Source organism: Asparagus officinalis, chromosome 8 (assembly GCF_001876935.1).
Source record: "Asparagus officinalis chromosome 8, Aspof.V1, whole genome shotgun sequence".
In the NCBI taxonomy this organism is placed as follows: Eukaryota; Viridiplantae; Streptophyta; class Magnoliopsida; order Asparagales; family Asparagaceae; genus Asparagus; species Asparagus officinalis.
The window spans coordinates 95,263,383-95,287,474 of record NC_033801.1 but is presented as its reverse complement, the minus strand read 5'-3'; the positions used below and the strand labels follow the sequence as shown (position 1 = coordinate 95,287,474).

General features: G+C 38.5%; 1 protein-coding gene across 1 annotated transcript; it reads left to right on the top strand.

Annotated features, from left to right (window-relative positions):
* Positions 1,378–13,226, top strand: LOC109821555 (SPX domain-containing protein 1-like). Its single transcript, XM_020387734.1, has 4 exons — positions 1,378–1,567; positions 11,123–11,199; positions 11,473–11,598; positions 13,209–13,226. The coding sequence occupies exons 1-4, from the start codon at positions 1,378–1,380 to the stop codon at positions 13,224–13,226; spliced, it is 411 nt and encodes a 136-aa protein (XP_020243323.1).

Genomic DNA, 24,092 nt, shown 5'->3' with positions numbered 1-24,092 from the left:
AACTTTGAGGACGAGGATGACAGATATTCCTCAAACTTTGATTGGTCGAATTCATATTCAACTGTGGACTCAACCAATATCTTGATCGGCTACGACACGACGGTCTCGGCAGCGAAACCGTTGGCTCCCACTGTGGTCGCCAGTTTGTTTTGCGTCAAAAGTTGCTCTCGTTGTGGAATTCATTATATCTTCAGTCGATTACAACAAATTCAAAAGAAATAGTCTTTTTATAAGACTTCTTTTACACAACAAAATAAAAATTACAACTTTTTAGAAACAAACGCAGGATCATTGTTTGGATCGCTGCTTGCGTGGGATCTTTGCCTGTACCGAGAGCGCTTTGGCTCGTGGACCACCAAATCACAGATTCTGATTGAATCGTGAGGGGTTTAGTGATTCTTCCTTCGTTTATCGAAGTGAGAATTTGAAACGATATCTTATCAAAGTAAGATAGTCGTTTTTCTTGAAATCAAGTCAAAGCTCGAATCTCAAGGGATTGCCAGAAGCTCAAGAACTCTGCCATGTCTGCTCTGAAATCAGCCTCCTCCTCAAAAATGGCCTTCGGGGGTATTTATAACCTCCTGGACAAAATCTGCTTCCGAGACAGCAAAGACTGTCTCGGGTTCCGAGACAGTAAACACTGTCTCGGAAATCCTCAACCGCCCAGCAGTTTTCTTGTAACTGTCTTCCCACATTTTACAACTCCGTTATTTTGGCAGTTATCAACGTGATTCTCGCCCACGATGTTTCCCACGTTCTTGAACAGTTGGTGGCCACGTGTCGGCGGTTACAAAACAGTTTTTGATCTTTTGAAAGCTGTCTCACGGGCGAGACAGTAAACACTGTCTCGCATGGCGAGACAGCAAAGGCTGTCCCGTACGGCGAGACAGCAAAGGCTGTCCCGCACGGCGAGACAGCAAAGGCTGTCCCGCACGACGAGACAGTCTATACTTGTGTTCTTTTGATTTTTTGGATGATTTCCTCTTTAGCTGTATTTGGATATCTTTCAGCATTTTTTGACGCCTACAGTAGGGTGGCAAATTATGACCCGACTCATCAACCCGACCCGACTCGACCCGTTTATATTAGGTATGGGTCATAAATGGGTCAACCCGAACTGACCCGTTTATTAGATGGGTAAATTAGGGTTGACCCAAACTGACCCATGTAACCCAATACCGACCCGTTTAATCTAAGTGGGTTGCAGACTCCAAATATGAAATCATCTTCGTCGTCTTCATCCTCCTCCTTCTCCTGTTTCTCCTCTTCCTTCGACCCCCAGTTTCCCACCAGGTCCAGCATCTCCGGCGATTCTTCCTCTAATCGTTAAAAAAACATTTATCCATTTTTGTAATCGAGAATGAAATTAGGGTTCTGATGAAGTTTGGGAAGAGTCTGAGCAATCAGATAGAGGAAACCCTACCCGAGTGGAGAGACAAGTTCCTCTCCTACAAATACCTCAAGAAGAAGCTCAAGCTCATCGCCGTCGGCGGTGATCGATCGGCGAAGCGCACCAAGACCTCTGCCGGAGGTGGCTACAAGATGACGAGGGAGGAGGAGGAGTTTTGTAAAACCCCGAAATTTACTATAATGAATATATGTGAATTATTAATAATAAATAATTCACTTATGATAAATAATCATATATATACGTATATATATCAGATGAATGTAATTATCTGTGTTTGAGAACCCATCAAGTATTTCTATGTGAGAGAAATCGCGTGAAATAACCAGCATATTATATGCCTAGCAGCAGGCATTTTTCTAATGCGCGGTCGACTGTAGCGGTCGACCGTGGCGGTCGACCGCGTCGGTCGACCGCACAACGGTCAAAGAGTTTTTCTTAGGTTTAGGTTTAATTGGGTTTCGGGTCGGGTTGTGGGTTTGGTATATAGGCTAATGTACCCGAGAGAGCCCCTCTTAGATCTGAAATCAGAAACCCTAGCCCCCTCTTCCCCCTCAAACCCTAGATTTTCGTTTTTGGTGATTTTGGAGGAGTTGCAAAGGGTTTTCAGCGGGATTTGTCAGATTTCAGCGAAGGGGATAGGAGTTGCAAAGGGTTTTCAGCGGGATTTGTCAGATTTCAGCGAAGGGGATCAACCTCCTGCAGATCTAAGAGCTTGTTTCTCACCTGAGGCGAGTATCATTTCGCCCAATCCCTCACCCCTATTTTTCTATGGTTTTCTTTTGATTTTTCCTGAGTTTTGATAAGCCCAAAAGGTATTTTCATATAAAATTGAGTTCTCTATAATATGGATTGCAAGAATCAAATGTTTCAGTTTATAAAAGTTCACAAATTTTCTGTTTAGTGAAGATCTAGATCTGAAATTGCTTAAACAAGAGTTAAATCATGATTTACTGCTATTAAAACGTTTTTAACATGTTTCCCATGTATTGGAATATTAGGGATGTAGTTTACATGCTTAAAATTCATTGTTTTTCTACTGTATGATTTTTTTGAGAAGTTAGAACTTTAGTTAGCATAGAAATCAAAACGTTTATTTTAGGTTTTGAGCTGACAGAAAACCCAGATTTGGGCTTCTGTCAGCTCTGCGATCGACCGCAGCGGTCGACCGCTAGGCGCGCAGAAGGGGACCACAGCGGTCGACCGTTGGGCGCGCTGAAGGGCTGCGGTCGACCGCAAAGCCGTTTCGGTCGACCGCGACGCTCTGGCGGTCGACCGCGATGCCGCAGCGGTCGACCGCCAGGCGCGTATCAGAGCGCGGTCGATCGCACCGGTCGACCGCCGCGCTATCTATTGTTAAATCCCTGTTCTGTGTATTTTTCTCATGTTCGAGAGTTTGCCTGGTTTTTCTGACTCTGGATTTTAGTCTTACTATGTATCCATGCACGATAGATGACCTGAGGGTACAAAATTGGGGATTTACATACTGATTTGAGTGTGGGTTGATATAAGTAGATTTCACTATATATCTCAGTGACATTTTCACCTTTTTACAGTCCTCGTGTTGGACTATAATCCATAGAAGTCCTCGTGTTGGACTATAATCCATTTCAGTCCTCGTGTTGGACATTTGCTACTTATTCCATGAGTTTGGAAACCACAGTATATAGTTCCTGTATCGGACATAGTTCTTAACCCTGCATATGACTTTCTCACAGTAGTTTATGACATGACACTTATGTAGATTTTGACATGATGTTCATGTAAGTAATAACATGATACTCATGTAGGCTATATCATGGCACTGTATTTATACTCTGATATTTGTTGTATTTCTGTTATTATTGTTTCCTGTACTAGAACCTCGGGTTTGGTGTTTAGGGATTTATAATTTGAGATACAAGGTATATACATGAGGGTTTCCTTGTTTGGATTATTTCGCTCGACGTACCTATGCTCGTGTTGTAAATTTCTAAATACTAAAATCCTCTTTAGTAAGATCAATGATTTTAGATCTATTACGTATTATCTATATTTTCTTATACAATGAGCCCTGTTCCCTTGGGGTTGGTTGTGATGTTACTCGCTAGCACTTTGACGCTCGTTGTCCCTCCCCCTTTTAGGTAACGAGCCAGGAGCCCGGAGAATCGCAGGTTGATGGCGATGCATTTTAGCTTCAGCTGTCTAGTTAGTTATATGTTTTCTTTTGGAGTTCCACAGTAGACTTTTGTTTAGACATTTGAGAGTTATGTTCTAGAAGTTGTAAAGGCTGTGTGCCTTATTTCCTTCTTGTCAGATATTTGTATTTGAGACTTGTTGAGTATTCCAGTTTATCTACTCAGACTTTGACTATATATTTCTGTATGTTGGATGATGAGACATTAATTTGATTATTATCATTTCATCAGTCTTCCTTGTATTATCTTCTACTTGCTTTTGTACCTGCACCTGTTGTTGACTCTACTAGATAGATGTTAATTGTGATGGTGAAACATGTTATTGCACGGTGTGGTGCAAGGCAGGTTTGACATTCTTGGTTTCACCTTAGACTGCAGCCTTGCGTGAACCCAGGGGCGTCACATTTGGTATCAGAGCTCTAGTTCCAGTATCCTTAGGATCATCCTGTGTCGAGTCGTGGAGCTAGGTTAGAGTTTCTTAGGATTCATGTATAGAGTCCGCTAAGGATTTCCTAGTATGAGTGAGGACGATATATGCGTATATCTCAAAATTTTGAGAAATTTTTTTTATGACAACTAATTCTTTTTGCTTAAAGTATATTCGTGAATACTATTAGATGTGAAAATCATATTGTAATGTACTATGTATGAATAGAATATACGTCTACTTTGACTCATGAACTTTATTTTTCTGATGATTAGAGGGATGGCAGGACGTGGGAGACCCCGCACTCGAAGGGCCACTCAGGCAGAGCCCCAGCAGACCCCACCTGAGCCGCAGCAGGCTCCACCCGAGTAGGAGCAGGCACCACCAGAGCCGCAGCAGGCTCCTCAGTACTTGGTGGATATTATGGCTCCTCTCATTGCCAGGATGACGACCATTGAGGAGTTGGTGACGACTCATATAGCACCATGGACATCACCACCACCGGTAGCTCAGCAGCAGGGGATACCCGTCGTTCCTATCAGAGAGAGATCCTCAGAGATCGCGCCTATAGCCATTCCTCTAGCAGTCCCAGATAGAGCCACTGAGCAGGAGGCTTGGCTGCGTATGGTGGAGAGATACCAGAAGATGAGGGCACCAGAGTTCCAGGGGTCACCAGACCCTCTTGTAGCCCATAAGTGGAAGGAGGATGTGAGCAATATTCTCGATATACTCGGTGTAGATTCAGTACAGAAGCAGAGGCTGGCATCCTACAGTCTGAAGGGAGATGCCTGGAGATGGTACCAACTTCAGTTTACTCTGGAGCAGAGGATGACCCTCACATGGGAGGATTTCATATACTTCTTTGATGGTCAGTACATTTCTTCTGCAGCACGGACTGGGAAGGAGCTTGAGTTGTCCCGGTTGACTCAGGGGGACATGTCAGTGGCGGATTTCGAGAGCCGGGGAGTTGCTACATTTCATGGGCATGTGGCAGACGGGAGAGCGTCAGGCTCAGATGTTCTTAGCAGGGCTTCGCCCTAATCTCCGACGGTACCTCGTGTCGAGGAGGTTTTATTCAGTTAGGGAGGTAGCTGAGGCTGCCACTTCTCAGGAGATTGAGACTACTATGTTCCAGAAGGATAAGGAAGGAAAGGCCAAGACAGGACAGAGTAGGGATAAGAGCAAGAACAAGAGACTCTTTTCTGGACATCAGCAGCAGCATCATGGCCCTTATAAAAGGGGACCCCAACAGGATCAGAGAGTGCATCAGCAGCGCAAGTTCCAGGGATCTTGTTTTAATTGTCACAAGGTCGGGCATAAGGCATCAGAGTGTCGCAGTGCACCAGCAGGAGCCCAGCAGGGCAAGGGTCCGAACCAGCAGTAGCAGCAGCGCCAGCAGGGCAGAGGTCAGGGCCAGCAGAACAGGTTTGAGGCACCGCCAGCAGCTCAGAGGACTGAGGGACAGATTCGAGCAGTTCAGGAGGTTCCTCAGGGGCAGATTGTCCCATATTCTCCATCTCCAGTAGCAGAGCAGCCTTCAGGCACAGGCAGGGTATATGCAGTAGTCCCCCGTGATCATGGAGCCAGCGGAGCCGTAGTGGAGGGTACGTTCTTTGTGAACTCCTTTCCCGCCCGTATTCTTTTCGATTCGGGAGCTTCGCATTCTTTCATCTCTCATGCATTTATGACTAGACTCCAGCTCGTTGCGACGGGATCAGGGTGCTGAGTTATTGGAGACTAGAGTTGTCTCGGAGTATCAGGATGTCTTTTAGGACATACCTGGATTGCCTCCAGTGAGAGAGGTAGAGTTCTGTATTGAGTTGCAGCCAGGCACAGCCCTGATATCCCGCGCACCCTATCGTATGGCACCAGCTGAGATGAGGGAGCTTCAGACCCAGTTGGACGAGTTGCTAGATCAGGGTTTTATTCGCCGGAGTCATTCTCCGTGGGGCGCACCGGTCCTCTTCGTGAAGAAGAAGGATGGTAGTATGATATTGTGCATAGATTATAGAGAGTTGAACAAGGTCACTATCCGAAATAGGTACCCACTACCTAGGATTTATGACTTGTTTGACCAGTTACAGGGAGCGCAGTATTTCTCAAAGATTGATCTTCGTTCTGGCTATCATCAGCTACGGGTTCGGGAGATGGATATTCCCAAGACCGCCTTTCTTACTCGATATGGTTCTTTCGAGTTCTTGGTCATGCCATTTGGGTTGACCAATGCACCCGCGGTATTCATGGACTTGATGAACCGGGTTTTTCGTCCCTTCTTGGATCAGTTCGTGATCGTTTTCATCGATGATATTCTCATTTACTCGAGATCGGAGGCGGATCACGAGGAGCATCTACGGATAGCGTTGAGGACTCTTCAGGAGCATCAGTTGTATGCTAAGTTCAGCAAGTGTGAGTTTTGGTTTTCAGAAGTCAGATTTCTTGCCCATGTCATCAGTAGGGAGGGTATAGCAGTGGATCCAACTAAGGTCGCAGCAGTTGTTGATTAGGAGCCACCAAAGACGGTGATAGAGATTCGCAGCTTTTTGGGCTTAGCGGGCTATTACAGGAAGTTCATTCAGGACTTCTCGAAGATTTCAACGCCGATTACACGCCTTATGAAGAAGGGCGTACAGTTCATATGGAGCATGGAGTGCCAGAAGGCCTTTGATATTTTGAAGGCTAAGTTGACTACAGCGCCGGTTCTGACTATTCCGAGCAGTGACAGGACATTCGTTGTGTATACAGATGCATCATTGGCAGGCTTAGGAGGCGTATTGATGCAGACTCAGAGGGTAGTAGCCTATATATCAAGGCAGTTGAGGGTACATGAGCAGAACTATCCCACTCATGACTTGGAGTTAGCAGCGGTGATATTTGCACTAAAGTCATGGAGGCACTACTTATATGGAGTACAGTTTGAATTATTCACAGACCACCAGAGTCTGAAGTACCTCTTTTCCCAGAAGGAACTCAATCAGAGACAGAGGAGATGGATTGAGTTTATTAAGGACTACGAGTTCGCAATCCAGTATCATCCGGGGAAGGCGAACGTCGTAGCAGATGCATTAAGCAGGAAGCATCGGCATCGGGTTTCGGTCTTGAGGTGTTCACTGCATCGGGACCTTATCACGCTTAGCCAGTTTGATTTTAGACCCGAAATTGGAGGTACCAGTGCATTCTTGGGAGCTATATCAGTGCAGCCATCTTGGAGTGACAGAGTTGTCAGAGCTCAGTTGGGAGACTCTTGGATTCAAATCCGAAAGGAAGAGATTTCCAAAGAGCCTAAGACTGATTGGACCATTGGAGCTAATAGAGGTCTACGGATGAAGGGTAGATTGGTTGTGCCAGCCAGTGCAGAGCTGAAGAGAGAGTTATTTGATGAGGCACACCGTACTCGGTACACAGTGCATCCAGGGACCACCAAGATGTACAAGGACTTGAAGAGACATTTCTGGTGAAACCGGTTGACGAAGTCGGCACATTTCATTCCAGTGAGGACTACTTATACCGCCGAGGCCTATGCGAGGATATTTATCAGGGAGATAGTCCGACTTCATGGAGTTCCAGACATGATTGTATCGGATCGAGGTTCGGTGTTCACTTCGCACTTTTGGAGGAGTTTTCAGGACTCTTTTGGCAGCAGTCTATCATTCAGCAGTGTTTTCCACCCTCAAACGGATGGTCAGACAGAGAGAGTAAATCAGGTGTTGGAAGACATGTTACGAGCTTGTGTCATTGATTTTCAGGGTAGTTGGGAGGATCATATTCCACTGGTCGAGTTCGCTTATAACAATAGTTATCAAGCGACGATTGGTATGGCTCCATATGAGGCATTATACGGGAGGCCTTGTAGATCGCCGATATGTTGGGCAGAGCCAGAGGACAGCTTGATGCTTGGGCCAGAGCTAGTGAGGCAGACTACCAAGAAAGTAGCATTGATCAGGGAGCGGATTCTAGCCGCTCAAAGTCGGCAGAAGAGTTATGCAGATAAGAGGCGAAGACCCTTGGAGTTTTAGGTGGGAGACTCAGTCATGCTGAAGGTATCACCTATGAAAGGCGTACAGCGATTTGGGCGACGGGGGAATCTTGCGCCGAGATATATTGGACCATTTCAGATTTTAGAGCGCATTGGAGCTGTGTTATACAGACTAGATCTTCCAGGATCGATGTCTAGTATACACAATGTGTTTCATGTTTCTATGCTCAATAAACACTTGCATGATGAGGAGCAGCAGTGAGTATTGGATGCACCAGAGATTGAGCTTCAGGAGATTTGACTACTATTGAGATTCCGGTTTGTATACTTGCCAGAGAGGACAAGAGACTCAAGAGTAAGGTGATTCCATTAGTGAAAGTTCAGTGGAACCGAGGAGGCGTTGAGGAGATTTCTTAGGAGCGCGAGGAGGACATGCGTCGCGACTACCCACACTTGGTTGAGCAGGTAAATTAATTCTTATTATGTTATATATCTTACTTTACGTTTATACCTTTGGTTATGTTTACGTTTAACGCTAGAATGAAGATATTTTCGCTCAATTTTCAATCTTTTGGAACACATGGTATATGTATGGGGGGTTCCTTGTTTGGATTTTTCGCCCGATGTACTAGTTCCACTAGATTAGGATTTTTGCGAGAATATTACCATTTTAGATCGTTAAGTATAAATATCTCCATATGTTATCTAGTAGTTCATTTTTTCGAGATTCGTATAATTTCCGAATTTCGAGGACGAAATTCTTTTAAGGGGGGAAGAATGTAAAACCCCAAAATTTGCTATAATGAATATATGTGAATTATAAATAATAAATAATTCTCTTATGATAAATAATCATATATATACGTATATATATCAGATGAATGTAATTATCTGTGTTTGAGAACCCATCAAGTGTTTCTATGTGAGAGAAATCGCGTGAAATGACCAGCATATTATATGCCTAGCAGCAGGCATTTTTCTGCTACACGGTCGACCGTAGCGGTCGACCGTGGCGGTCGACCGCGTCGGTCGACCGCATAACGGTCAGAGAGTTTTTCTCAGGTTTGGGTTTAATCGGGTTTCGGGTCGGGTTGTGGGTTTGGTATATAGGCTAATGTATCCGAGAGAGCCCCTCTTAGATCTGAAATCAGAAACCCTAGCCCCCTCTTCCCCCTCAAACCCTAGATTTTTGTATTTGGTGATTTTGGAGGAGTTGCAAAGGGTTTTCAGCGGGATTTGTTAGATTTCAGCGAAGGGGATCAACCTCCTGCAGATCTAGGAGCTTGTTTCTCACCTGAGGCGAGTATCATCAGATTTCAGCGAAGGGGATCAACCTCCTGCAGATCTAGGAGCTTGTTTCTCACCTGAGGCGAGTATCATCTCGCCCAATCCCTCACCCCTATTTTTTTTATGGTTTTCTTTTGATTTTTCCTGAGTTTTGATAAGCCCAAAAGGTATTTTCGTATAAAATTGAGTTCTCTATAATATGGATTGTAAGAATCAAAGGTTTCAGTTTATAAAAGTTCACAAATTTTCTGTTTAGTGAAGATCTAGATCTGAAATTGCTTAAACAAGAGTTAAATCATGATTTACTGCTATTAAAACGTTTTTAACATGTTTCCCATGTATTGGAATATTAGGGATGTAGTTTACATGATTAAAATTCATTGTTTTTCTACTGTATGATTTTTTTGAGAAGTTAGAACTTTAGTTAGCACAGAAATCAAAACGTTTATTTTAGGTTTTGAGCTGACAGAAAACCCAGATTTGGGCTTCTGTCAGCTCTGCGGTCGACCACAGCGGTCGACCGCTGGGCGCGCTGAAGGGCTGCGGTCGACCGCAAAGCCTGTTGTTAAATCCCTGTTCTGTGTATTTTTCTCATGTTCGAGAGTTTGCCTGGATTTTCTGACTCTGGATTTTAGTCTTACTATGTATCCATGCACGATAGATGACCTGAGGGTACAAAATTGGGGATTTACATACTGATTTGAGTGTGGGTTGATATAAGTAGATTTCACTATATATCTCAGTGACATTTTCACCTTTTTACAGTCCTCGTGTTGGACTATAATCCATAGAAGTGCTCGTGTTGGACTATAATCTATTTCAGTCCTCGTGTTGGACATTTGCTATTTATTCCATGAGTTTGGAAACCACAGTATATAGTTCCTGTATCGGACATAGTTCTTAACCCTGCATATGACTTTCTCACAGTAGTTTATGACATGACACATATGTAGATTTTGACATGATGTTCATGTAAGTAATAACATGATACTCATGTAGGCTATATCATGGCACTGTATTTATACTCTGATATTTGTTGTATTTCTGTTATTATTGTTTCCTGTACTAGAACCTCGGGTTTGGTGTTTAGGGATTTACAATTTGAGATACAAGGTATATACATGAGGGTTTCCTTGTTTGGATTATTTCGCTCGACGTACCTATTCTCGTGTTGTAAATTTCTAAATACTAAAATCCTCTTTAGTATGATCAATGATTTTAGATCTATTACGTATTATCTATATTTTCTTATACAATGAGCTCTGTTCCCTTGGGGTTGGTTGTGATATTACTCGCTAGCGCTTTGACGCTCGTTGTCCCTCCCCCTTTCAGGTAACGAGCCAGGAGCCCGAAGAATCACAGGTTGATGGCGATGCATTTTAACTTCAGCTGTCTAGTTAGTTATATGTTTTCTTTTAGAGTTTCACAGTAGACTTTAGTTTAGACATTTGAGAGTCTTGTTCTAGAAGTTGTAAAGGTTGTGTGCCTTATTTCCTTCTTGTCAGATCTTGTTCTAGAAGTTGTAAAGGTTGTGTGCCTTATTTCCTTCTTGTCAGATATTTGTATTTGAGACTTGTTGAGTATTCCAGTTTATCTACTCAGACTTTGACTATATATTTCTGTATGTTGGATGATGAGACATTAATTTGATTATTATCATTTCATCAGTCTTCCTTGTATTATCTTCTACTTACTTTTGTACCTGCACCTGCTGTTGACTCTACTAGATAGATGTTAATTATGATGGTGAAACATGTTATTGCACGGTATGGTGCAAGGCAGGTTTGACATTCTTGGTTTCACCTTGGACTGCAGCCTTGCGTGAACCCAGGGGCGTCACAAGTTTCTAGGGTCACTTGAGGACGAGCTTGAGAAGTTCAACGTGTTCTTTGTTGAGAAGGAGGAGGAATACGTAATTCGGGAAAAGGTGGAATTTTTAGGGGTTTTTTGAGATATTTTCACCAAATCTCTCTGTTTCGAAAGAAGTCCGCAAAGCTTAATATCATGTAAAGATTTTCTGTATTTGTTATGTCCTGTCAAAGGTTCAGAATGAAACATTGAATTTTGCACGTTAAAATTGATGAGATTGGGCAATGATATATCAAAACCCAAACTTTTATGTGCCAAAATTGTTATGTTTGTGCTTCCATTGGGTTTCTATGGATTTGAGCTGACATGGTGGGCTGTGATTTGGTTGCAGGAGCTGCAGGATCTGGTGGCGATGGTGATGATGAGAGAATCGAAGGAGCTGATGAAGGTGAGAAAGGGGAGGAAGTGGAGTTTTTCGTATAATATTATGTTTTTATTTGGGGAAATCACAGGATCAGTGTGTGTGATAGGATTCTTTAAGTCTTTTCTCTTTAGTCAGTTAATTTGTATAAATTGGCCAAATTGCACAATACTCCCTTTGACATTGGTGGGATCATTTCATCTTGATTTGTACAGTATCCATGATATTGAAATGAGATTTGATAAACGGGTCATTCGGGTCATATGGGTCGGGTCGGGTAACACGTTTAATAAACGAGTCGGATCACATTGACCCATTTGTTAAACGGGTCGGGTCGGATCACACTTATATGGGTTGGGTCAACTATGACCCGATCTGACCCGTTTGCCACCCCTAGTTGCCGGGGAAGATGCTTGTAATTAGAAATTTCTGTTTTGGTTTTTTAATTTGTGTGTTTTCTTGTGAAGGAACCACTTTGAAGATTGAAGATTAAGGATTGAAGATTGAAGATTGAAGATTGAAGATTGAATATTTTTCTTCGAGAGGTTAGAACCCTCTTGATTATGGTAACTTCTCTTTCTAGTATCTTTAATTCCATTGTTTTTAGTTAGTTTCTCACAATTAGAGGCAATTAGGATCTAGAATTTTTTTTTACTTTTGTCAACCCTAATAAAATTCACCATCCACTTAGATATTTACTAACAAGATAATAAATTTAAACAAGAGCTCTCTTTCTCACATCTATTTGATTGTTGACCTTAATTAAAAAGCAAAAAGATTTTATTTTTGTATATTTTTGTATTTGCTTTTAATTCGTAGGGTCGCATTACATATAATAGTAGGAATTCACCGAAGTAATTTGAGCATCTTAATTTGACACTCACTTAAAAATATTCTTAAAGGTAAAAACACACTAATCAAGATAAAGTGAGAAATTTTATCAGCCTTTCCTTAGCCAACAAATCACTAATTTCTCACTATACAAACCTAAGCCTTTTAAAACTCATTAGACATTTACCCCTAATGACTCAAGCTCATTAAGGACCAAGAAATCCTTAAGCGAACCGGTTTAAGTTTACTTAAATCCGTTGGTGTCTAGGGCAAGGTTTAGGGGTTGCGTAAATCGCTCCGGAAGGAAGGTTATACTTAATTAATTTTTTATGTCACTCTAATATCATCCTTACTTGGCTAACTGACTGAGTAAACTTCAACCTTTTTACTAAAAGAGTTTTTGGTTAGGAGCTGGTCTAGTTGAGTTTAGGCTTAACCCTAGAACTTAAAGTGATTAACATAAAATGATTGCTTTTGATTTATTTTAGTTAGATTTTTCCTTTATCCTTCTCATTTTCTCATTATATTTTAGATTTTTAGTTTTTTCTCTAAGAAAAAACTAACTTTTATTTTTCTTTGAATTTTTAAAGTTAATTTAAAAATTATAAAAAAAAATTGTTTTGGTGTATGCAAGTTTAGATTAGAGGTAATACCAATCATTTAATCTATTTTGAACTATTTTTTGAAGAAACGGCTAATCCTAATCCACTCGTTCTTCGAGATGTGTTATCCAACTAGGAATACAATCACACATTGTATTAAGCTACCTGATAAACACGTAAAATATGCATTATCTTAGTGCGATTTACGGGTGTTTGATACATATTTCATGTTTAGATTAAGGATACTGCTGTGGTTTGTGTTCTTATATGCAGGTATTCGCTCAAGATTGAAAGATTCGATGATCGTTGGAAGTTAAACAAGAGTTTGAAGCAACATTGAGATTGAGAATGCATGATTCGAGAAGAAAATGGATGCACGAGTATGATGAACTAAAATTTCGACCATGAACGAGCATAAAATAAGCAAGACAAACTGCACCACACCCTGGTGTGGTGTGCACTGCACCATTGGACCAGCCCTGACAACATTTAGAAGACAGCTTCTGCCACACCCGGGTGTGGCATGCACTACACCTGTGGTTCGGGCCATATATTTTTCTAGATTTTTTGGAGACCTATATATAGGTATTTTAGCTTACGGTTAAGTGGGACCCTTTTACTTTCTCTTAGCCGTCAATTAGTATCTAATTTAGAGTTCAAGTATTGGAGGAAGACGATGGATTTCTTGTACACGATTGGATTACAAGTCTTTATTTTGAAGATTTTAATTGAAAGACGGGTTAATTCTTTCCTCTCTTTAATTAATTTATTCTTATGATTGATTTGCATGTTTACTTGATGTATTCTCTTATACCAATCATGTGTGAGTAGATTCCTTCTCTAGAATTGGGAAAGAACCCAACTTTTTGGTAATTGATGATGAATTAATGTAGGTTCTTGGTGAAAATTTAAATCTTTAAACTTAATTTCTTGGAATTAATTTTGTTGATTTGCTTGATCATCGGATTAACAATCATAGGTAATTAATTGAAGGACCGAAAGGTGCCGGACCTCTAGAAATTAAGCAGGAAACTCGAACCACAAAAATAGGCTAGATTCCTTAGGGATTTGATTAGGATTAGCATAAATCTTAATGAGTTTAATTTAATCTTGATTCCATAAAAGTAGATTAATTGGGATTAATTAGCCACGATCTTTAGACCTTGAAAGAGGCTTTAATTTAGGCTAATTCACCCTTTCTAGTTTAAACCAACACCGAGAACTGAAATAATTCATCATTGAACACCGAAGTTGTGGTGAAAACTCAATCCTGACCCTTCATTATATTGAATTCCACCCGATTAGCTGTTTATTTTATTTCTATTATTTAATCTCGCAATTTTAATCCCTTCTATTTTACATATCGATTTAGCTAGTCGAAAAACATGAAATTTAGTAATTAACCCCTAGCCCCTATAGGATCGACCTTGATAACTACAACGAGTCCATGCACTTGCGGATTTGCCTATCATTACCCGATGTCAATGGATTTAATTTTACGCTTAGACCACATTTCATAAACATGCTTTCAAAATTTTTAGGAATTGAAACCAAAGACGCTTATATTTTTATCTCCGAGTTTGAGGAAGTTTGTCTTATGATTAAGATTAAAAACTTATATGAGGATGCGATTAAGCTTAGATTTATTTATTTTGCTCTTAAGGACAAAGCCAAGAAATGGTTGTATAGCTTACTCACGAATTCTATCTCAACCTGAGATAAATTTCTTACCATTTTTCTAAAGAAAATTTTCCCCATCTATAAAACAGTTAAGCTTAGAAACAACATTAGTCTCAGGAGAGCCATTCTGTGAGTATTTTGACAAATTTAAGGATCTTCTTATCCAATATACTCACTACAGCCTTGAAAATAGTGATTATGCCAAATCATCTATGAAGGATTGGATTATTCTTCAAAAAACTTTCTTAGAATAGATGTATTAAGGGGATTTTTTGAAAAAAAATGTTGATGAAGTTTGAGAATTTTTATGAGTTTATCCGAGAAAACCATGTAGTGAGAACGATGTGATCATAGAGTTTTATTAGTACCCTAACCTAAATCTAGCAGTCTTTCCTTAAAGACAAACATAGCCTCTAAAGCAAAGATGGCTACAATCATGCATAGATTAGAAGCTTTAGAAATCAAAGAACGAGCTCCAGTTTAAATCAATCAAGTTTATACCTTAAATTATCATAACATTCTTTCTCCAATTCATGTTTCAGAAGAATGTTTCCTCTTAGGAAATAATCAACCATTAGGTCAGGTAAACACCGCATTCCAGTGTCCCCTTAATGATCCATTTTCTCCAACCTATAATTCAGGTTAGAGAAATCACCTAGATGTTACATAAAATAAGGAAAGCTATTTTGAACATTAAAACTTCACTCCCACTTCAACCCAACAATTTCTTAGAGGAAACACAATTCTTTTCAGTTTTTAAAATAATTTCCAATAACCAAATCTGTCATATCTAAATCAGTCTCCTCACCATCAATCTATAAGTCATATTCCTCTAAGTTCTGATCATGATAAACATCTCAATGTTTTAGAAAAGAGTTTGGAGACAATAATTAAAGGCTTTACAAAGACCGCCAACTTGTTGACTCAAACATCCAATACTTTGAATTCATTTATGCAATCAACCGGACAAATGCTCAATTCTAACACTCAAATCATAGCTATGTGAGAAACCCAGCTAAATCAACTAGCTAGTGCTATGAGTGTGAGAGAGAAAGAAAAATTTTCGAGTTAACCCGTGACCAACCCTAAGGAGACGGGATCAAGTTCAACCTACCAAGCTCAAGTAAATGCAATCCATTCACTACGTCAGTTAAACATGTCGATAATCAAGTTAAAATGCCTCTAAGTCAAACTTGAAAGCATCCTAGAGGGGGGTGAATAGGGTTATTGCTAATCTTACTAAATATTAATACTGATTAAAATTAATTAATAAATATATCCCAATAATATTGATATTCAATTTGATCAATACAAGGATATATAAACAAGAGTAAATCAACAATAGTGATAGTGCACAAAAACAATCACAAACACATGATATGTTCACGGAGTTCGGTCCCCACGACCTACGTCTCCACTCCTCACCTCGAGGAGATCTTTACTATCGCAACCGGGTTTTCTACGCTCACCCGAATAATGTTTACACCTCACAATTTGGTTTTCTAGTTCACCAAAAACTTTACACCTTACACAATTACAAATACACTTCACACCCTCTAAGTGTTGGCCTAGCATGTGTCACCTTCCTCAAGTATTCGAAATTACCACCTCTCACTAGGCTTTACTACTGACCCCACTCCTCTTGGAACCGACCCCATCTCTCACCAACCACTTCTCTCGGTGTCCAAGTATAATACAATGTGCAACTCACAATGAAGCTCAAGTACAATAAAATATTCTCTAATATGGATGAGAACTCAATGTAAGCTCAATCTCACAAATCATAATCCCACGACCCAATATATGATGTATGAAATGCTACAAGCTCAAATAGGGTGTGTGTGATAAAATGAGTATAAACAAAGTCTAACTCAATTAGCAAAACTAGCAATGATGATAATATGAAAATCAAAAGCAAATTGCTAGAGAAAAGAGTTAGGGAAACTTCTCTATAAACACAATAGAGGTTGAAGAAGATTGAAGATGAATTCTTCAATTGAAAATGCAAGCCTCCTCTTTGTAAACTCAAACTTAAAAACCTTTAAACAAACTTTAAAACTCTTTACAATCTTTTTAAAACCCTCTTAGGTAGATATTCTGATGATAACAATAGGGGTTTATATAGGATGAAAAACCAAGGCACAAAACCCAAGCAAAACAAGCAAAAATGATAAAATAACCAAGGCTGAAAATATAGCTGTTATGGCTTATCAGCCGATTGATGGAAATCATCAGTCGACTGATGAAATGACCATTGTAGGCGTCAAACAGCTCATCAGTCGACTGACTATCTTTATCAGTCGACTGATGGATCATCAGTCGACTAGTCAGTCGACCAAAATAGAACATAAACTTTTAAATATTGCAGGCACATTCTTCGGTCGACTGATAACGGGTTATCAGGCTGAAATGATTTTTCAAGTTGAGTTTCAAGGCTCAACAAAAAAATAGCAAATAAATTCTAAAAAATGTAAAAGTTTAGAAAAAGTTTATAAACATGAATATGAACATGTTGGAAAAAGATTTTTTTTAATTTGCTCTTACCATTTGTGAAAACACAGAAATATTCAAAAATGCAAAAATACATGTTTTTCAAATATGTTGATTTTGCCATTTTAGCTCAAATCAAGTTCTGAAAACTTGTGTATTGATTTTGCCATTTTAGCTCAAATCAAGTTCTGAAAACTTGTGTAATCTTTTTATGGACATAATAAAAGATGTTAGCATGGTTTGTATAGTCCAAAAGTTCTGAAAACTTGTGTAATCTTTTTATGGACATAATAAAAGATGTTAGCATGGTTTGTATAGTCCAAAATGTATTTGAATGTATTTTGTATAAAAACACTTATTTTCATGAAAATTCACAAATAAAATGTATGTGTATGTATTTGAGCTTATAGAATAACACACATAATATAATCCTATACTAAGTATACCGAGAATGATTCTTCTGAAGCTTGAACTTTGATTGATTGACTTGATTTCCATAGGCTTCAATATCAATTTAGAGAATGATTCTTCTGAAGCTTGAACTTTGATTGATTGACTTGATTTCCATAGGCTTCAATATCAATTTAGCTCATTTTCCTGTGTATACTAAAACTTTGATTGATTGACTTGATTTCCATAGGCTTCAATATCAATTTAGCTCATTTTCCTGTGTATACTAAACAACACAAAACAAAATGCTAAAAATAATATTAGTCGTAAATTGTTTATTAAATCATCATCAAAACAAGAAGGCCAACAATCTCCTCTTTTTTTATGATGACAAACAATTTACCAATATGCATTATAAAATCAATAAACAAGCTAAAAAAATAAAATATTGTATACCTCACATTTTTCTCCCCTTTGGCAACATCAAAAATGAGAGAAAACAATATGATAAAGAAGAGAGCGAAAGCTCCCCCTAACAAAAAGCACAAGTGAGTATAAACAAAAATATGGGGAAGGCTCCCCCTATCAAAAAGCCATAAAGAATATATGCAATAAAGATCATGGCAAATATGTGAGCAAGCATAAATATAAAATATGCTAAACACAACTCATATACAAAGATGGACTAAGTGAACACATATACATGTATCATGAAGATAAGGTGTCACAAAGGTCTAAAACATAAAAGCCTAAAAAATTTAAAAATTTAAAAATTTAAAAAAATCAAACATCAGATGATTAAAAAAATCTATAAAATATCAATCATAAATTTTGTTTGATTTAGAACACATATAGATAAATGATTTCTCAATACATAAAGAATATGAAAACTCATGAAAAACACAAATTTTGTTCATGAAGAAACAATTATGAGAATTCATAATAATTGAGACCAAAAGAGAATTCAAGTAAAAGTTCATGGGAAAAACATAAAATATTATTCTAATGAAGAGATGATCAAGAAAATATTTAAGTTCAAAAGACAAGAGTACTCAATCATTTCTTATAAACAATCTCTTGGCAAAAGTTTAGTTAAAGATGTCCACTAAGAGATATTTTGTCAAACAACCATGCTAAAGATAATGTCAAACAATTTTGTGTTTTATCCACAAGGATCAAGGAAAATTATGCTTAGGATAAAAACAAATCATAACAAGAAAAACAAGAAAAACTTGTTTCAACCCATATGAATGCCCGGTAAACATAATTTGAAACAAAATAACAAGAAAAACAAGAAAAACTTGTTTCAACCCATATGAATGCCCGGTAAACATAATTTGAAACAAATGAGTAATACACCCGGGGGGTTGCTCAAAAATATAACCCTCTCATATGCAAATATAAAACAAAGTATATATCTAAAAAGTGTTTGATCAATAGAAGAAATCTTCTTTGTAAAACTTGATCAAACCATATAAGGAATACATTATAAACACATTGTTCAAACTTAAAAAAAATTAAAAACAAAGTATAATAATAAAAGTGATGTTTAATCATAGAAAAATCATCTTGATAAAAAAATTTGTATCAATTCATAAAGGATGAAAACATGAAAATCTATGAAAGAGAATCATGAAAAAATATGTAATTCATAAAGGATGAAAACATGAAAATCTATGAAAGAGAATCATGAAAAAATATGAATGATAACTTTTTAAATCAAATAAATCTATGAAAGAGAATCATGAAAAAATATGAATGATAACTTTTTAAATCAAATACCAAGTATAAAATTATTTTCAATTTTGTTTATAAAACTTAAATAGAAAACATATTTAAGAACATGAAAAACTAAAAATCTAAAGAATTCGTTCTTAAAGATTAAACATGTTTTGGTACCCAATTACTCTTGGTACCAAAGAGACTAGGGACATGAGCCCTATCGTTAAAGCTCAGGGCCCTTGGGTTATGAACCCATTTGGGCGCATATGGTGCACGAACATGGTCAAAACAATACTCATATAAATGTCATTTTCGATTACAATAGGTGAAATGAAAAGTTTAAAAAGATTTGTGTTGACCAATTGGTTGTGCACAAAAATTATTTGTAAAAATAAATTTTTCTTTAAAATTATTTTGCAAATGGGAAGTTCTTCTCAAATCGAAACAAAACTTGGTCAAATGACAAAAACAATCACAAAAATCACACTTATACATATTTATGATTATCGCTATGTGTGTGTACATGTGTATGAGAAGAAGAAGCTTGATGGGATGCACAAACATGATTAGGCTTGTTAGGCTTTTGTGCATTATAACAAAATTTAGCAATATGACCTTTACGATCGTAAATTGAACACTTGTAAATTTTGTTATACATATGTGCATAGTGAGTAGTTTTCTTAGAAGAATTTGTATAGGACTTTGCACATATGTCCATATTAACAATGCAAGTTTTTAGTGTTGAATCTAAAGTAGATATTCTACTTTTAACATGATTCAACTCATTATTTTTCACATAAGCATTGTTGTTAGAAGTAGAACATACATTATTATTTTTGAAAGAATTAAGTTCTTTTCTAATGTTCTCAACTTCTAATATGACATCACATTTAGCATGAAACAAACTAGCATTTTCTAATTTTAATTTTTCATTGCATTATTTAAGATTTACATTTTGATTTGCAATGAGATCAAACTTAGTGGCTAGTGTTTCATGAGAGGATTTTATTTCGACATGCTTGCTTTTTAATTCAATATAGCTACGTTACAATTTTTTATAATCGTGTATTAATAATTCATAGCCATGTGTGAGTTCATCCATAGTAAGATTATTTTTGTTATTGGACTCGCATACCTCACTAAGACTATCGCCTAGTGGCCGTGTGCATGATGAGGCTCCTTGTGAACTTGAAGAGGGAACCCCCAAAGATCGTCGAATCGCCTTCAAGTTCCTTTGATGTGCATCAAATAATTTTCAAATTGTATAAGCACTATCAAAATGAGGAAGTTCATTAGAAATACATGGTCCAAAAGCATTATGCATAAATTCTAACACTAACTTGTTCATTATAAATATTTTCTTATCATGATTGCTCCACTTAGATTTCTCCAACGTAGGCACAATATAAGCATTGTCAATTATTTCCCATAAATTTATATTTTTAGACTCAACAAAAATTTTGAATCTACTACACCATTAATCATAAGGAAAGTTACTATATCTAGGAGCAACATTTATGTCGTAGCCTACATCGAACAAATCCATAATATATGAGCAAACAAAATATATAATATCAAAACAAGATTAGCAACAATATTAAAGGTTAGACTGTTAACTCAAGGTGATTAAACCTTAAATCAAGAGCACCAAGCTCTGATACCAATTGAAAGCACCCTAGAGGGGGGTGAATAGGGTTATTGCTAATCTTACTAGATATTAATACCGATTAAAATTAATTAAAAAATATATCCTAATAATATTGATATTCAATTTGATTAATGCAAGGATATATAAACAAGAGTAAATCAACAATAGTGATAGTGCACAAAAACAATCACAAAACATGATATGTTCACGGAGTTCGGTCCCCACGACCTACGTCTCTGCTCCTCACCTCGAGGAGATCTTTACTATCACAATCGGGTTTTCTACGCTCACCCGAATAACGTTTACACCTCACAATTTGGTTTTCTAGTTCACCGAAAACTTTACACCTTACACAATTGCAAATACACTTCACACCCTCTAAGTGTTGGCCTAGCCTGTGTCACCTTTCTCAAGTGTTAAGAATTACCACCTCTCACTAGGCTTTACTACCGACCCACTCCTCTTAGAACCGACACCGTCTCTCACCAACCACTTCTCTCGGTGTCCAAGTGTAATTCAATGTGCAACTTACAATGAAGCTCAAGTACAATAAAATGTTCTCTAATATGGATGAGAACTCAACGTAAGTTCAATCTCACAAATCACAATCCCACAACCCAATATATGATGTATGAAATGCTACAAGCTCAAATAGGATGTGTGTGATAAAATGAGTATAAACAAAATCTAACTAAATTATCAAAACTAGCAATGATGATAATATGAAAATCAAAAACAAATTGCTAGAGAAAAGAGTTAGAAAAACTTCTCTATAAACACAATAGAGGTTGAAGAAGATTGAAGATGAATTCTTCAATTGAAAATGCAAGCCTCCTCTTTATAAACTCAAACTTAAAAACTTTAAAACAAACTGTTTGTGGAAAAATTTACAGTAAAAGAAATGAAGGAAAATTGATTTGTATTCCTTTAATCTCGATTACAATTGGATTTCCTGATTACAAAAGAGAAGAGAATGATCTGGATTCTCCCCTTTGTTTAATTTTGGGTTCTTCACGGTGGCGATGGAGTGCCTCCCTCGAATGCTCGCGTCGAGTTTGCTCTCCGTTGACGATCCGAATATCTTGATTCACTGGAACGTGGTCTTCTCCTCACGATTTGATGTTGTGGAGAACTCTGAACGAGTTTAAAACTCTATGAAAGAGTTGATTTAACCGAAAGTCGGTTATAAGCCAAGGATGAAGAAGATCTTATTGCCGATCTCCAAAGCTCCAACCGAAGGATGAAGGATCCTCTTTTCGCTGCCAATAAGTTCCAACCGACCGACCCCTGAACTGAATTGATTTTCAGTTATTTATAGGGGATTAAGGGGTGTAACAACCTCCTTAATTCGCTCCTAAGTGGGGCTAATGGGATGTAACCGCCCCTTAAATCACTCCTGAGTGGAGTTGTGATCCCCTCAGATCGTTGGAAACGGTTTTGAAACTGTTCAGCTCGTGTTTGAACGAGTCAAACGCAAAATCCGCATTTTTGTGTGAATTCTGCGTTCAAACGCAGTGTCTGGAAGCTTGAACGCAGTGTCTGAAAGCTCGGACGCAGCGGCTGGAAGCTGCGTTAGCATCTTGTTGGAAGCTGCGTTTAGCGGCTTGGAAGCTGCGTTTGGCAGCGGATGGAAGCTGCGTTGGCAGCATGTTAGAAGCTGCGTTGGCAGGATTTAAGAGCTGCGTTTGGCAGCGGATAGAAGCTGCGTTTGCAGCTTTGGAGGCTGTGCTTGAGCTGCGTTTGCAGCGATTTGGAAGCTGCGTTGGCAGCGTTAGAAGCTGCGTCTGAGCTGCGTTTGCAGTGATTTGGAAGCTGCGTTAGCAGCATTGGAAACTGCATCTGAGCTACGTTCGTGGCTATGAACATGGTGCATCTTGATGCTGGTACGCGGGGAGGACTCCCACGTCTTGGTTTGAAGAGACCGTCGATTTGTAGTCTCTTTCTGTCAGAGCGTTGCAAAGATCGTCGTTTTGTAATCTTTACTTTAGCTCTTTGATATGTGAGAGTCGTCGGATTGTAACTCTCGATGTTGATTGTGAAGGCTGTTGATTAGAGCTTTCATCAGTTGTTGTGAAGGTCATCAGATTGTAACCTTTATCAGTCTACGTGAAAGTCTTCAAATTGTAACCTTCTGAAAGTCGTCAGAGTGTAACTTCCATCATCGATGTTTTGATGGGGATCAGCTATCCATTGTGATTTTTTGATAGCCTACAGAACCCCCTCCAAAGTTTTCGAAAGTTCGCGGTTGACTGGGACGAATTTTCGAAATACTTTGGATCTCAACTCTGATCTTGGAGCTGTTGATTCCTTGTCATAAGGAATTGTTCTTTGCACCCGCTTCAAAGGTATCTTAGGGGCCTGCAAACGTGCATAGGATTTTTGGCAAACCCTCAGCCATCAACGGATTTGATAAGCCTTTACCGACTACCGTTTGAGTCGGGCTAGCATGTGGATTATCTAAGTCCGTTCCACATGTAACGTTGTGCTAAGAGAATGAACCCTCTTAGACTTGATGCTATGATTTTGAATACATAGACTTTGTCATTTTTACGGAAAAAGACTAACCGGCAACGCGTATTAGGTGTAGGCTTATCCCTACTTAGGATTTGGGATAAAGTTCCCCATGCGCTAATTAGGGATCGAGATAAAGTCCCCCATGCGTAAAAGGCATGGATTTTGGTGCTACGATGTTGAATACGTAGACTTTGTTGCTGTTTCTTTCTGTGTTATATTTTCACTTGAAACACTGAAAGAAAATTAGAAGTGCCAGAGGTGTAGTATTAACTTGGCGTGAATTTTCACTTAGAGTGAAATTCAGAAATTTTCTTTATTATCACTAGGATAATTCTAGAAAATATTTAATCCGCTAGGGATTTTATAATGACAACTTGCTATTCTTGTTGAAAAAAGATTAACAAGTTCATTGGGGGGTTTGACTGTTAGAGGTGTGATGTTAACCTAACAGTATTTTATGGACCTATCGCTCTATTGAAGAGAGTCGATAAATTGGTTTGATCGTCAGAGGTGTGATGTTAACTTGACTAAAATTTATGGACCTATCGCTCTATTAAGGAGAGTCGATAAGTTAATTTTATCAGAGGTATGATGTTAACATGACAAGAATGTGTTGCGATCGGAGTAACTTTGTGGACTTATCATCCTATTGACGAGGATTGATAAGTGGATTGTCAGAGGTATGATGTTAACGTGACAGGAATGTATTGCGA